The sequence below is a fragment of the Bombina bombina genome, chromosome 8 (genome assembly GCF_027579735.1).
Source record: "Bombina bombina isolate aBomBom1 chromosome 8, aBomBom1.pri, whole genome shotgun sequence".
In the NCBI taxonomy this organism is placed as follows: Eukaryota; Metazoa; Chordata; class Amphibia; order Anura; family Bombinatoridae; genus Bombina; species Bombina bombina.
The window spans coordinates 184,621,404-184,638,286 of NC_069506.1; the positions used below are offsets into that span (position 1 = coordinate 184,621,404).

At 35.1% G+C, this 16,883-nt stretch overlaps 1 protein-coding gene across 11 annotated transcripts in view; it reads right to left on the reverse strand.

The window, feature by feature from the left end:
* Positions 1–16,883, reverse strand: part of LOC128638663 (uncharacterized) — a 152,819-nt gene that overhangs the window by 77,841 nt on the left and 58,095 nt on the right. For 10 of the 11 annotated variants that reach the window (XM_053690778.1, XM_053690770.1, XM_053690774.1 and 7 more), the window contains exons 24-34: positions 16,473–16,667; positions 14,883–15,077; positions 11,855–12,049; positions 9,322–9,516; positions 8,759–8,899; positions 5,489–5,626; positions 4,812–4,940; positions 4,221–4,304; positions 3,360–3,515; positions 1,715–1,858; positions 335–481 (exon numbers count right to left, since the gene is read on the reverse strand). In XM_053690778.1, coding sequence (XP_053546753.1) covers positions 335–481; positions 1,715–1,858; positions 3,360–3,515; positions 4,221–4,304; positions 4,812–4,940; positions 5,489–5,626; positions 8,759–8,899; positions 9,322–9,516; positions 11,855–12,049; positions 14,883–15,077; positions 16,473–16,667 — 1,719 coding nt within the window. The remainder of the gene's footprint in view (positions 1–334; positions 482–1,714; positions 1,859–3,359; positions 3,516–4,220; positions 4,305–4,811; positions 4,941–5,488; positions 5,627–8,758; positions 8,900–9,321; positions 9,517–11,854; positions 12,050–14,882; positions 15,078–16,472; positions 16,668–16,883) is intronic. The other variant, XM_053690769.1, reaches the window with a different exon arrangement.

Genomic DNA, 16,883 nt, shown 5'->3' on the forward strand with positions numbered 1-16,883 from the left:
ATGCTACAGCGTTGTAGTGTAAAACTCTTAACTACTGACTTTAAAATGCGGTACCAGGCTTGACAGGAGAGGGTCTAGTGCTCACTTTTTGTCAGACTCGTAATAGCGGCGCTATGCAAGTCCCATTGAAAATATAGGATACACAATTGACGTAAGTGGATTTGCGGTATTTCCGAGTCTGGCCAAAAAAGTGAGCGGTACACCTGTACCTGCAAGACTCGTAATACCAGCGGGCGTTAAAAAGCAGCGTTAGGACCGTCCAATGCTGTTTTTTTAAGGCTAACGCACAACTCGTAATCTAGGCCACTATTTTTTTCCTAAAACTTTGACTTACCTTCTCCTATTAGAGGCTTAGCATTTACTTCAACAGGAGCTTCAGTAATGGCACCCTCATTTACTTGGCTGTTTTCTTCATCAATATTTGTGTTGATGTTATTTTCTACATTTGATTCTTCAGTATTTGTATTACTCGATTCTTCTTCTGAAAATAACATTTTGAAAAAATCACTCACTTTGAGTATTAAGAAGACTGTAATCTTCTACATTGAGGAAAGCAGGAAAATATTTTTTTTTCAGAGGCATAAATCTGTGTTTGCACAAATTAATTAGTGGACCCCATTTATGCAGCTTAGGGGCCATTGTGGCTTTTGCAGCCTCATGCAAGAAAAAAATGATGAAGTGCTGGTCTTATGCTCAATGGGGATAACTACAGAGGTCTAAGTTGAAGTTGGGCACACACATCTAGGGGCACCTTCTTTGGATCCATTCATAACATACTGCTTAGGGGTCATTGCAGTTGTTGCAGCAGATGCAGTGGCACCAGGGCCCAAGTGCTGAGGGGCTCATAGCAGCCAATCTATACAAAGGTGTGCAGAATGTGTAAAATCCTAATGCAGGGGAGCCTTCTATTAGTGAAGGTTGCAGGTCAATCTATCTATCTATCTATCTATCTATCTATCTATCCTCAAAATCATTATACATAGTAGTATGTATATTATTACTATTGCTTACTTACTATTGCTTACTACTGCTCCAGGGCCTTCTGTTGAGAAAGCAAAATGTTTGAAGCATCTATGAACCATACGTGTAACTGCAGAGGTCTTGGAGGTCTCAATTGATGTTGGGCCCACACATATAGGGGAACTTTCTGACCTTTCAGTCAATGGTAGCATACCAACAGGGATGGAACCAGGGGTGTCTGGGCTCCACCTACACCTTGGCTACCTCCCTCATAAAACAGGACTCATACCATGCATTATGATCCTCTTGATCCTATGTGGCTGCCAACTCAGCCTCTATTGATTGCAAGAGGCCAGAAAGGGCCATATTGAAATGGGAAGGCCCCCCACAGCATTTGCTCTGGGGTTAAGTGATGTCTTGTCACATACCTGTTAAAGTCACTGCTTCTTAATGTGTCTGGTAACCTTAGAGGTTGCAGATGACAAACATAATTTGTCCAGGATGAGCCCTGCTCTTGCAAGAATGTTTGCACAAAAGTAGAAGAATGGGCTGCACAAGCATTTGTTCATATGATGTTAAATGCTGTCCGAGAACCTTGTCTACACTGACCTTGATAAATAGGGGCCTGTGTATTCAGTGTAGGTTACATTCACCGTAGCTGGATTGAACAAATTCTGTACACAACTGTTGACATATCACAAGTATAAATAAATAAATTAGCTCTTAAAAATAATTTGGGAGAATTACTACTTACGTCTTGATTCTTGTGCAACAACTGTTTCTTCTTCAGGGTGTACTAGAGGAATATAAACACTTTTGGTAATAGGCTCCTCTTCTACTTCTGGAATGTTAGTTTCTTTGTTTTCCACACTAATCTCTTTATCCGAGTCTTCTTCTTCTGAAAATGAGGTTATGTTACTCTCCTTGATATCAAATTATAACTGTGTTTTTTTGTTTTATTTTCTTCAAAAAGCTGTCCTGTATAAATGTGATACAGTTTTTGACCAGGAAGTCTGTATATTAATAATTTGTGTGAGATTCTAAATATGTGCTGCAGTTTAGAGACTTCAGTTATAGCAACAGTAACACATTTCATATAATAAAACTATTGAAGTGCAAATGTTTAATGTTCCAATTCATTACAACATATTATTTTAGCACTATCAACCCTACAAATTTGTTAAACAAATTCTGATTTCTAACACTTTATGTAGTGGCAAGAAAAAAGTTATTCTATTTTATTGAAAGCCACAATAAAGTATTTTTTTTTTTTTATTTTAAGCAGCAAAAAGATTTGCCTACAAAATAAACTATATTTTGTTTGCAAATTTTGCATTGCTTTGCAGTCCAGGAACATAGCCCTTGAAAAGACTTTTGAGTAATGTTTAGATTTATCAGTTTGGTACAGTTATAAATGAGCTACTGCACATCTTATACAATCAATGTGCTGCATTATGATGGGTCAGGGTTCTGAATCACACTGGATGAACTCCAGCCTGTCTGGGGTATTGGGATTTTGGATTTAAATTATTATTAAGTAATTTTTCTTCCACTTTGAATAATTAAACTTATAGCAAATTTATTGTTGAGTTTATTCTTTTTTTAATGGATTTACAAATTAGGTTAATGGTGGAAAAAATAATAAAATAAGAAAAATGGTTACATTCTGTATAAAATGATATTACATTTGAGCTATGCATCTAATTCCTTTTTCAAATAAAAAATAGTGATAGGGATGCATTTATTCTCATAGGAAGGATCTGAACAATGTTTTAAATCATTATTTTGAGAGAAAATTAAAGAGATGCAAATGTAATTTTAAACTTAAAGTCCATAAAATGATCCATCCTCTATGAAGAAAAACATTTGGATGGTCTATTACCACTAATGATTAGGATTGTCAGCTTTACACCATGAAAATACTATACTAGCTGTAGGTGACTGTGAACTGGTGATGTGAAGTGGGATCACACAATGGCCCCTCTACAAAGCTCTACCTTAGTCCCCACTATCAATATTTTTCACACCTGAGCAATTATTTTATCCCCTTGACTGCCAGTAACATACACAGCATTGATTTTAGCCCTTTACTGCCAGTAACACACACAAAGCAGTATTTTGTACATGTCTAGGGTTCCCAGTAAAAAAACTCAGAGCAGGAATTTTACCCCACTGGATACATAAAAAACACTCACTGCCAGTAATACACTAGACACTGGCATGTTGTTGTTTTACCATTCTTGGCTGCAAGTAAAAAATAGAGCAGTGTTGCTTCATTCAAGGCCATATTTAAAATGCACAGAGGCATAGGAGGCAAAGTTGTAAAGACAACTTTACTAATGACATGAATCACAACAAATTGATAATGTTAAAACCAGATTTTTAAAGTTCCCACTCACGTTGTTCTCCATTTAAATCAGATGTGTCTTCCTCGGATGATTCTTTCTGCTGTCCTTTCCTTACTTTTCCATTGATTTTGACTATTTTTGACTTGATCCTGCTGATTGCACCTTTAATATTTTTCAGTTTGATGTTACCTTTCATGTGAAGACCTGCTTAAATAAAGATTATTTTATAAAACAGATACCTTACTATCACCAGGAAGACTAATTAGCCATGTTAGTAGGTTTACTGTAACTTAGTTTAATTTATCTTGGAATTGTTCTATGTCTATTTTTGCTTCCTAGATTTTAACATGTTATAATAACAATAAAGAATTGCACTGATGGAATTTAACATTGCACAAGCAAACCGTTGTGGAGCCGAGTAACCTGTTCTCCCACAATCAATTGTGTAAAAGCAGGGCTTGCCAGTTATATCAGATGAATAAGTCCAGGATGTTTGACATCCGCAACGCCACATTAAGAAGCATCGCTTGTAAGAGTGGTGCTTCTTATCTTTCGGTTGCAGGTTCACATAAGCAAACCTGCACCAAAATGTCCTCAAAGTTACTAACTCAGCTTCATAAATGCAGACCTACAATCTATCAGTTCCATGAGCAGCATTGAAACAGCAGGGCTTGAGTACTGAGTCATGTGCTTCATTATCTACTAATAGTAATTTGATAGTAAAGTTTGACGTCACTAAGATATACTGCATTAAATTGTTCCAGTGTTTAAATATTGTTAAAAATTATTTGATCACACAAGAACGTAGTTAGATTTATCTATATACATGAATGGTAAAAGAGATCAGGAGTTAAATTTACCCATTTTTAAAACTCAAAACATTTTCATTTAATAAAAAAAATATCAACTCACCTTTTGAGTTGTCCTCATCTTCCTTGGAAATCTTGATATTTTCCTTGGTATTAACCTCTCTCTCCTCAGATGATTCTTCTTCATCTATTAGTGGACATAATATTTGCAACATGACACTAAACATAAATAACTTGTGACTTTTTTAATATAAATCATTTAAATAAAGTATCTAATAATTTAATTATATTTGTACTAAATCTACAGCAGTTTTAAATAACCTTCAGTTTTCAAAAATAAGTAGGCAATTAGATTTGCACTTCTAAAACACCATTATCCTTATTATCTCTTATCATATATGTTCAATACAAATCTATATATGACATTTGAGCAGACTATAATTTCCCAGTCTAATTTTGATTGGCTATGCCATGCAGACCAAAATGAAACTGACTTTTTGTAAGCGAATGAAAAATAGTGAAGGACAATTAAACAGCTGCCTTTGGAGAATATTGACAATCTTTAAAATTTTAATGTAAATCAACATGAATATTTTCTTAATTTTTTTTTTTACTTTTTCTGTATATGAAGGGTTAATAGAAAAGTGCAACCTGATAGAATAAAAATAAAGGATTATAAGAAAATTGTACTTACTTTTGTGACCTTGGTTCAAATGTCCTTTGATAACCTTAATTTCTGCACTGCTGCTGCTGTCGAAGTCACCATGTGCTTTATGATGGCCAATGATTTTTCCGACTTCAAATTTGCCATTTACATGAATACCTGTTATAAAATGGAGAGGATCAAACTGATGAGCAAATTTGTTTCATTCAAAATATTTAAATGACATTTTACAGATAAAGTCTATGGGGTAGATTTAATAAGCAGCAGATGCTGCCTTCTACGCCCTTAGTTTCCGGCTCCCCGTAAACTTAAGTTAAGAAACAGCGGTTGTAAGATTGTTTCTCCTTAATTCGTCTGCCACCTTTTAGGTACGATCAGGATGATTAACACCCCCTGCTAGCGGACAATTGGCCTCAAATATGCAGGGGGCAGCATTACACAAGCATTTCCCAAGAAATGCTTGTGCAATGTTAAATGCTGACAGAGTATGCTGTCAGCATTTAGCGATGCCGGGGGACATGATTCGCTACAGCCCAGCACGCTTCAGCCCAGCACTTAATTAATTGGCCCCTATATTTCTTACTTCCTTGACAAGTTATATTTACTTAAATTACTCTATTTTAAGTGGGATGTATCATGGTAAATAGTAATTAGTTTGACTATAGAGAATAACATGTTTATATAAGTTCTTAATTACTTCAACTTACCATTTCCTTCTTCATTTGAATCATCATCTTCCTCAGAGGATTCCTTAAGATCACCCTGCAATCTTCCCTTGACTATTTTACTTTTTTTCTCATGGCTGATAACCACTTGCTGTCCATTTTTATGGTCGTGTATATGTTCTAAATTGAGATTGAATTTATAAAAGCATTGTATTTGCCTTATCTATGATATCTCTCATTTTGCTACTTCATCCATGTGTACAATTCACCCTTCGGCCACTCTGTTTAACCCTTAAATCATGATTACTATTAACAACACTCTTATGACCACAGCCACAGTGTAATATTAATCTAAGAACATTAATTAGTTCCTCAAATGCAGTCCTTGGCTGATTCCTGATACTTCTATCTCAAAAATATAAATGTAATACTTCCTCATACAGTTAAGATTTTTATCCACGCACACATTATATTCCTGCCTTGAAAAATGCTACTCCATCATCTTTGGTCTTCTAAGCAATTTTCCTTCTTCACTGCAATCTGTAATGAGAGGCTCTGCCAGACCAATCTCATATTTCTTACACAATTATCTAATCTGGTGCCTGTCTCTGATAATCCCTCCACAGGCTAACTATAGCCTCAAAATAGGATTCAAATATTTTTCCTAAAATAAAAGACCCTCAGTAAAACGTTAATCTCCTATATCCCTGAACTTTGTAAACAAATATTCTTGTTTTCACCCCTTGGCACTTTGCAAGATCTCCTCTCCCGTTACTTCCACATGATTATGCCTACAAGACTTTTTCTAGAACTCCACCAGTTCTGTATAATTTCTCTAAAAGACTCACCTCAAGCTTTCAGAGATATAAGTGTTCCTTATAAACATACTTTCTAAGGGATGCATGCTATTTAACTGATTCCATGATTTCACTTTTACTTGTATAGGACTGACCTTACAAACTGAAGACTAGATTACGAGTTTTGCGGTAGCTGAAAATGCAGCGTTAACAGGTGTTTACGCTGCTTTTTTACACCTGCTGGTCTTGCAGGTTTAGGGTCACCGCACACTTTTTTGGCCTTACTGCAAAACAACTTACGTAAACTTTGTAAAGTCATTTTTCTATGGGACTTTCATACCGCTGGTATTATGAGTCTGTCCTGGGAGGCCAAAAAGTGAGCGGTACACCCTATCCCATCAAGATTCGAACCGCATTTGAAAGTCAGCAGTTAAGAGTTTTATGTACAACGCGGTACCATAAAACTCATAACTAAACTGCTACAAAGTACACTAACACCCATAAACTACCTATTAACCCCTAAACCGAGGCCCTCCCGCATCACATACACTATAATAAATTTATTAACCCCTAATCTGCCGCTCCGGGCACCACCGTCACCTACATTATATGTATTAACCCCTACACTGCCGCCCCCAATGTCGCTGCAACCTACCTGTACTTATTAACCCCTAATCTGCCGCCCCTAACATCGCCGCCACCTACCTACATTTATTAACCCCTAATATGCGCCCTCATAGTCGCCGCCACTATATGTATTAACCAATAAATCTAAGTCTAACCCTAACACCCCTAACTTAAATATAATTTAAATAAATCTAAATAAAATTACTATCATTACCTAAATTATTCCTATTTAAAACTAAATACTTAACTGTAAAATAAAACCTAAGCTAGCTACAATATAACTAATAGTTACATTGTATCTATCTTAGGCTTTATTTTTATTTTACAGGCAAGTTTTATTTTAACTAGGTAGAATATTTACTAAATAGTTATTAACTATTTTCTAACTACCTAGCTAAAATAAATACAAAAGTACCTGTAAAATAAAACCTAAGTTACAATAACACCTAACACTACACTATAATTAAATACAATGTAACTATTAGTTATATTGTAGCTATCTTAGGGTTTATTTTATAGGTAAGTATTTAGTTTTAAATAGGAATAATTTAGTTAATGATAGGAATATTTATTTAGATTTATTTAAATTATATTTAAGTTAGGGGGTGTTAGGGTTAGACTTAGGTTTAGGGGTTAATAACTTTAATATAGTGGCAGCGATGTTAGGGATGGCAGATTAGGGGTTAATAATATTAAAATAGTGTTTGCGATGCTGGAGTGCGGCGGTTTAGGGGTTAATATGTTTATTATAGTGGCGGCGACGTTGGGGGCGGCAGATTAGGGGTTCATAGGTATAATGTAGGTGGCGGCAGTGTCCGGAGCGGCAGATTAGGGGTTAATAAATATAATGTAGGTGTCGGTGATGTCGGGGGCGGAAGATTAGGGGTTAGTAAGTGTAAGATTAGGGGTGTTTAGACTCGGGGTTCATGTTAGGGTGTTAGGTGTAGACAGAAATTTCGTTTCCCATAGGAATCAATGGGGCTGCGTTACTGACTTATACAGTGATTTTTTGCAGGTGTTAGACTTTTTTTCAGCCGGCTCTCCCTGTTGATTCCTGTGGGGAAATTGTGCACGAGCATGTTACACCAGCTCACCGCTGACTTAAGCAGCGCTGGTATTTAATTGAGATTTGGAGAAAATTTTTGCTCTATGCTCACTTTTTTGTCTTTTAACGCCGGGTTTCTGAAAACTCGTAATACCAGCATTGCATGAAAGTGAGAGGTGAGAAAAAACTGCTGGTTAGCACCGCACCCCTGTTACCGCAAAACTCGTAATCTAGGTGTGAGTATTCACAAACAGTATTAAATTCTTGTACAGGACAACAGTGGAACTTAAATTATTTAAATTCATATTTAAGCTACCATTCACTAGAGTTTGGAGCAGTTGCATAGTTAGTGAATGCAAAAAAACTCTATGGTTTCTTACAATTAAAATGTAAGTTATAAGTATTTTTATATTCCACATAATGATAATAAATAAATCATTTATGCATAGTATGTGTGACAAAGAACACAGGTTATTTAAATATCCTGTTTTATATGTTCTCCTATTTCTGCCAAATTTGATCTATTACACAATAGCATTATTGGCACACAAATTCTGTAAAGTAGATTTGTATTTATGACAGGTGAAAGCATACCGTCACTGGGCCCCCTACTAATGTTTCCCATGAGCCTCTGCATTCCCATTAGTAAGAGACACTCCACCATTGATGTTGATCAACCTTTTATCCTCACTATTGCTACTGAAGGAAGCCTGCTCTTTATGAAAACCCAACCCATTTCCAAGTTTAAAGTTGCCATTTACATGAATACTTGTTTTTATTTAAGCAATTACAATAGATTTTTCATTTTAAACTGAAATGCAACTCAACATAGTTTTTACTTACCCATTCCTCCTTCCCCTGAGTCTTTTTTATCTTCCCCAGATGATTCTTTATGATCACCTCGCACCTTCCCATTGATGATCACATTTTTCTCCTCATGGCTGCTAACAACTCGGTGTCCGTTCTGATGACCCAATATACCTCCTAGATTTAAATCAAGTCAATAAGTTGCTCAGACACATTATTGTGTTCATCTACACTCATATAAGACTATCCTTAAATGGAACATTTTAGTAATGGTGTTATTTGCCTAACTTTTCTCCTTAGTCATTTTAATCCTGTATATATACATATATAGTCATGTGTTCATATGTGTATATACATATATATTTACAGGAAACACACAATTCCCATAGACCGCTATGTAAAGGCACCATTGATGTTGATCATCCTTCTTTCCTCACTATTGCTACTAAAGAAAGCTTGGTCTTTATGAAGACCCAATCCATTTCCAAGTTTAAAGTTGCCATTTACATGAATAGTTGTTTTTATTTAAGCAATTAAAAGAAATTTTAATCTCAAATGCAACTCAATATGGTGCATGTTTACTAACAGATTTTACTTACCGTTTCCTCCTTCCCCTGAGTCTTTTTTATCTTCCTCAGATGATTCTTTATGATCACCCCGTACCTTCCCATTGATGATCACATTTTTCTCCTCATGGCTGCTAACAACTCGGTGTCCGTTCTGATGACCCAATATACCTCCTAGATTTAAATTGACATTTCCTAGTCCTAGGCCACCTTTTACGTCAATCACACCTGGTTGAAAAAACGAATGCATTTATATTGAAACAGTTATCTTCCAAATATCTCTAACTTTAATAACAGACTTATTATGTATAAAGAAATAGAATAGTTTATCATGGAAAACCTAATGGATATCCTTCTTCTTGCACAAGTGGATCAATAACTTGCTCAGACACATTATTGTGTTCATCTACACTCATATAGGACTATCCTTATACAATTACCAATTACCAGCTACTTTAAATGCTTGACTTAGACAATATTGGGCTTTAATATTTAACTTCACACGTTAGTAATAATATCATTATATTTATAAGTATTGTTTAGAGCACCCTTAGACCTAAGACTTTAGGGTTACTATGTGAATGAATATAGACACAGTTACAAAAAATGGAACATTTTAATCTTCAAATAAAAATCCATTTTATGTACCTATAATGGTGTTGTTTACTTACCTTTTCTCCTTAGTAATTTTAATCCTGAATATATACATATATAGTCATGTGTTAATATGTATATATACACATATTAACACACATATATATGTCTAGGGTGATTACATATGCCTGTGCACCCTTCCCTTGTTCCTAGTTTGTTTGGATTTGAAAGTTTGCATTGTGTGGCTGTTTTAGGGTCCCAGGTATTGGAAAGGACCTTGACGAGGTACCTGGGCTTCTCCCATTTGGCCAGATGCGGTAACTAACCTTTCCATTTTTGCTTTTAAATCTTAGCTAAGAGCTTGTAAGTGAGTGTTGGGTTTTCTCAGTGTGTTGTATTAATTTGTTTTGTAATTTTCCCTATGGTTCTTGTACCCAGACCTGTCTGGGATAACTGCCTGTGACTCTGGGGACAGCACAGCTTCCTGTGAGTGTCAGTGGCACCCAGGGCTGAGCATGTTGCAGGGTCATGGGATGTGTACCTGGTCCGGTATGAGAGTGCAGTTCCCTTCCGTGTTTTGTATATGTCTAGGGTGATTACATATGCCTGTGCACCCTTCCCTTGTTCCCAGTTTGGATTTGAAAGCTTGCGTTGTGTGGCTGTTTTAGGGTCCCAGGTATTGGAAAGGACCTTGACGAGGTACCTGGGCTTGTCCCATTTGGCCAGATGCGGTAACTAACCTTTCCATTTTTGCTTTTAAATCTTAGCTGAGAGCTTGTAAGTAAGTGCTGGGTTTTCTCTGTGTGTTGTATTAATTTGTTTTGTAATTTTCCCTATGGTTCTTGCACCCAGACCTGTCTGGGGTTAACTGCCCTTGACTTCGGGGAATCATAGCTTCCTGTGAGTGCCAGTGGCACCCAGGGCTGAGAATGTTGCAGGGTCATGGGATGTGTACCCTCCCGGTATGAGAGTGCAGTTCCCTTCTGTGTTTTGTATATGTCTAGGGTGATTACATATGCCTGTGCACCCTCCCCTTGTTCCAAGTTTATTTGTATTTGAAAGCTTGCATTGTGTGGCTGTTTTAGGGTCCCAGGAATTGGAAAGGACCTTGACGAGGTACCTGGGCTTGTCCCATTTGGCCAGATGCGGTAACTAACCTTACCATTTTTGCTTTTAAATCTTAGCTGAGAGCTTGTAAGTGAGTGCTGGGTTTTCTCTGTGTGTTGTATTAATTTGTTTTGTAATTTTCCCTATGGTTCTTGCATCCAGACCTGTCTGGGGTTAACTGCCTGTGACTCTGGACACACACACACACACATATATATATATATATATATATATATATATATATATATATATATATATATATATATATTTATATATATTTGAATATTTAAATACAGTACATATATATTTACAGGGAACCCATAGTTCCCATAGACAACTTGTAATGTCTGGTTATTTATTGTGCGCCACCCGTTTACGGGCAAGCAATACATTTCCGCTCCACTTGTAATCGGACCCTTTATGTTTAGTTTTCACAAAATAATCTCTATTTAGAAGAGGTTTACCACAGGAAACAATAATTCAGAAAAAAAAATCTAAGGTAACGTAAAGTAATAAGATGATATATATCATATTATCTCACTTCATTTGTTTAGGAAAACATGCTCAAATATGTATCCATTTATATTGTATTGCTGTTGTAACTAGATAGGCCATGAATATTAATTCCATTTATATTATGGGAAATAAAGTAATAAACTTTTTTAATAAAAATGCATGTTTTTGGTTAACTAGCAAATACTACCATAATGTAATGCCCTTTATGAAGACCCAATCCACCTCCAAGTTTAACGTTTCCATTTACATGAATACATGTTTTTAGTTAATCAATAAGAAGACAATTTTTTTAAATTTGATCTCAAACGCAACTCAATGTAGTGCATGTTTAGTAACAGCTTTTACTTACTCTTTCCTTCTTCCCCTGAGTCTTTTTTATCCTCCTCAGATGATTCTTTATGTTCAGCCCGCACCTTCCCATTGATGATCACATTTTTCTCCTCATGGCTACTAACAACTCGGTGTCCTTTCTGATGACCCAATATACCTCCTAGATTTAAATCAACATTTCCTAATCCTAGGCCACCTTTCACATCAATCACACCTGGTTGAAAAAAAACAAGTACATTTATATTGAAACAGTTATCTTCCAAATATCACTAACGTTAATAAGAGACATATATAAAGTAATAGAATAGTTTATCATGGAAAATGTAATGCATATTCTTCTTCTTGCACAAGTGGATCAAGTCGATAAATTACTCAGGCACATTATTAGTTCATCTACACTCATATAGGATTATCCTTATAACATTACCAATTACCAGCTACTTTAAATGATTGATTTAGACAATATTAGACTTTGTCACACTTTAATAATAATAATAATATGATTATATGTATAAGTATTAATATGTCCTACTCCTAGGCCACCTTTCACATCAATAAAATCTAATTTAAAAAAAAAAACAAAGAAAGGGTCCCTTAAATATTTTAAATTAATTTCTCACATTCTTCTAAAGATACATTAAACTAAATAACATTAATTTAAAACATGGTTATAAAAGAGTTTATGTTTATTTTTTACAAAACAAATCTCTATTTACTAAGAAGAGGTTTAACACAAGAAACAATAATTGTTAGAAAAATATTAAAGCAAGTAGAGTAATAAGAAGATATATATATACAGGGAGTGCAGAATTATTAGGCAAGTTGTATTTTTGAGGATTAATTTTATTATTGAACAACAACCATGTTCTCAATGAACCCAAAAAACTAATTAATATCAAAGCTGAATAGTTTTGGAAGTAGTTTTTACTTTGTTTTTAGTTATAGCTATTTTAGGGGGATATCTGTGTGTGCAGGTGACTATTACTGTGCATAATTATTAGGCAACTTAACAAAAAACAAATATATACCCATTTCAATTATTTATTTTTACCAGTGAAACCAATATAACATCTCAACATTCACAAATATACATTTCTGACATTCAAAAACAAAACAAAAACAAATCAGTGACCAATATAGCCACCTTTCTTTGCAAGGACACTCAAAAGCCTGCCATCCATGGATTCTGTCAGTGTTTTGATCTGTTCACCATCAACATTGCGTACAGCAGCAACCACAGCCTCCCAGACACTGTTCAGAGAGGTGTACTGTTTTCCCTCCTTGTAAATCTCACATTTGATGATGGACCACAGGTTCTCAATGGGGTTCAGATCAGGTGAACAAGGAGGCCATGTCATTAGATTTTCTTCTTTTATACCCTTTCTTGCCAGCCACGCTGTGGAGTACTTGGACGCGTGTGATGGAGCATTGTCCTGCATGAAAATCATGTTTTTCTTGAAGGATGCAGACTTCTTCCTGTACCACTGCTTGAAGAAGGTGTCTTCCAAAAACTGGCAGTAGGACTGGGAGTTGAGCTTGACTCCATCCTCAACCCGAAAAGGCCCCACAAGCTCATCTTTGATGATACCAGCCCAAACCAGTACTCCACCTCCACCTTGCTGGCATCTGAGTCGGACTGGAGCTCTCTGCCCTTTACCAATCCAGCCACGGGCCCATCCATCTGGCCCATCAAGACTCACTCTCATTTCATCAGTCCATAAAACCATAGAAAAATCAGTCTTGAGATATTTCTTGGCCCAGTCTTCACGTTTCAGCTTGTGTGTCTTGTTCAGTGGTGGTCGTCTTTCAGCCTTTCTTACCTTGGCCATGTCTCTGAGTATTGCACACCTTGTGCTTTTGGGCACTCCAGTGATGTTGCAGCTCTGAAATATGGCCAAACTGGTGGCAAGTGGCATCTTGGCAGCTGCACGCTTGACTTTTCTCAGTTCATGGGCTGTTATTTTGCGCCTTGGTTTTTCCACACGCTTCTTGCGACCCTGTTGACTATTTTGAATGAAACGCTTGATTGTTCGATGATCACGCTTCAGAAGCTTTGCAATTTTAAGAGTGCTGCATCCCTCTGCAAGATATCTCACTATTTTTGACTTTTCTGAGCCTGTCAAGTCCTTCTTTTGACCCATTTTGCCAAAGGAAAGGAAGTTGCCTAATAATTATGCACACCTGATATAGGGTGTTGATGTCATTAGACCACACCCCTTCTCATTACAGAGATGCACATCACCTAATATGCTTAATTGGTAGTAGGCTTTCGAGCCTATACAGCTTGGAGTAAGACAACATGCATAAAGAGGATGATGTGGTCAAAATACTCATTTGCCAAATAATTCTGCACTCCCTGTATATATATATATAGCAATAGCAGTCAATCCCACTGAGGGGAAGAAAAAACGCTTCACTCTCCGGTCTTCAAATATAAACAAAAGCTTAAATATATCTTCACAGTAGAAGTCAGCAAAGGAAAGTCATCCCAAACGTTTCGATACCAACAGGTATCTTTTTCAATGGGTAATACACAAATGCTGCATCTCAATAGCTTCGGGCAAGCAAAAAAATTCTGCTTCACTTGTAATCTGACCCTTTATGTTTAGTTTTCACAAAATAATCTCTATTTAGAAGAGGTTTACCACAGGAAACAATAATTCAGAAAAAAAAATCTAAGGTAACGTAAAGTAATAAGATGATATATGTCATATTATCTCACTTCATTTGCTTAGGAAAACATGCTCAAATATGTATCAATTTATACTGTATTGCTGTTGTAACTAGATAGGCCATGAATAATAATTCCATTTATATTATGGGTAATAAAGTAATAAACTTTTTTAATAAAAATGCATGTTTTTGGTTAACTAGCAAATACTACCATTATGTAATGCCCTTTATGAAGACCCAATACACCTCCAAGTTTAAAGTTGCCATTTACATGAATACATGTTTTTAGTTAATCAATAAGAAGACATTTTTATTTAAATTTGATCTCAAACGCAACTCAATGTAGTGCATGTTTAGTAACAGCTTTTACTTACTCTTTCCTTCTTCCCCTGAGTCTTTTTTATCCTCCTCAGATGATTCTTTATGTTCAGCCCGCACCTTCCCATTGATGATCACATTTTTCTCCTCGTGGCTACTAACAACTCGGTGTCCTTTCTGATGACCCAATATACCTCCTAGATTTAAATTGACATTTCCTAATCCTAGGCCACCTTTCACATCAATCACACCTGGTTGGAAAAAAAACAAGTACATTTATATTGAAACAGTTATCTTCCAAATATCACTAACGTAAATAACAGACATATATAAAGTAATAGAATAGTTTATCATGGAAAATGTAATGCATATTCTTCTTCTTGCACAAGTAGATCAAGTCGATAAATTACTCAGGCACATTATTAGTTCATCTACATTCATATAGGATTATCCTTATAACATTACCAATTACCAGCTACTTTAAATGATTGATTTAGACAATATTAGACTTTGTCACACTTTAATAATAATAATATGATTATATGTATAAGTATTGATATGTCCTACTCCTAGGCCACCTTTCACCTCAATAAAATCTAATTTAAAAAAAAAAAAACAAAGAAAGAGGTCCCTTAAATATTTTAAATGAATTTCTCACATTCTTCTAAAGATACATTAAACTAAATAACATTAATTTAAAACATGGTTATAAAAGAGTTTATGTTTATTTTTTACAAAACAAATCTCTATTTACTAAGAAGAGGTTTAACACAAGAAACAATAATTCTTAGAAAAATATTAAAACAAGTAGAGTAATAAGAAGATATATTTCATATTATCTCACTTTTAAATACATATATACACATGTAAATACATAAATACATATGTATATATATATATATATATATATATATATGTATATATATATATATATATATATGTATATGTATATATATATATATATATATATATATATATATATATATATATATCAGTCAATCCCACTGAGGGGAAGAAAAAACGCTTCACTCTCCGGTCTTCAAATATAAACAAAAGCTTTAATATACCTTCACAGAAGTCAGCAAAGGAAAGTCATCCTAAACGTTTCGATACCAACAGGTATCTTTTTCAATGGGTAATACACAAATCCTGCATCTCAATAGCTTCGGGCAAGCAATAAATTTTCGCTCCATTTGTAATCGGACCCTTTATGTTTAGTTTTCACAAAATAATCTCTATTTAGAAGAGGTTTACCACAGGAAACAATAATTCAGAAAAAAATCTAAGGTAACGTAAAGTAATAAGATGATATATATCATATTATCTCACTTCATTTGCTTAGGAAAACATGCTCAAATATGTATCCATTTATATTGTATTGCTGTGATAGGCCATGAATATTAATTCCATTTATATTATGGGAAATAAAGTAATAAACTTTTTAAATAAAAATGAATGTTTTTGGTTAACTAGCAAATACTACCATTATGTAATGCCCTTTATGAAGACCCAATCCACCGCCAAGTTTAAAGTTACCATTTACATGAATACATGTTTTTAGTTAATCAATAAGAAGACATTTTTATTTAAATTTGATCTCAAACGCAACTCAATGTAGTGCATGTTTAGTAACAGCTTTTACTTACTCTTTCCTTCTTCCCCTGAGTCTTTTTTATCCTCCTCAGATGATTCTTTATGTTCAGCCCGCACCTTCCCATTGATGATCACATTTTTCTCCTCGTGGCTACTAACAACTCGGTGTCCTTTCTGATGACCCAATATACCTCCTATATTTAAATCGACATTTCCTAATCCTAGGCCACCTTTGACATCAATCACACCTGGTTGAAAAAAACAAGTACATTTATATTGAAACAGTTATCTTCCAAATATCACTAACGTTAATAACAGACTTATATATAAAGTAATAGAATAGTTTATCATGGAAAATGTAATGCATATTCTTCTTCTTGCACAAGTAGATCAAGTCGATAAATTACTCAGGCACATTATTAGTTTATCTACACTCATATAGGATTATCCTTATAACAATACCA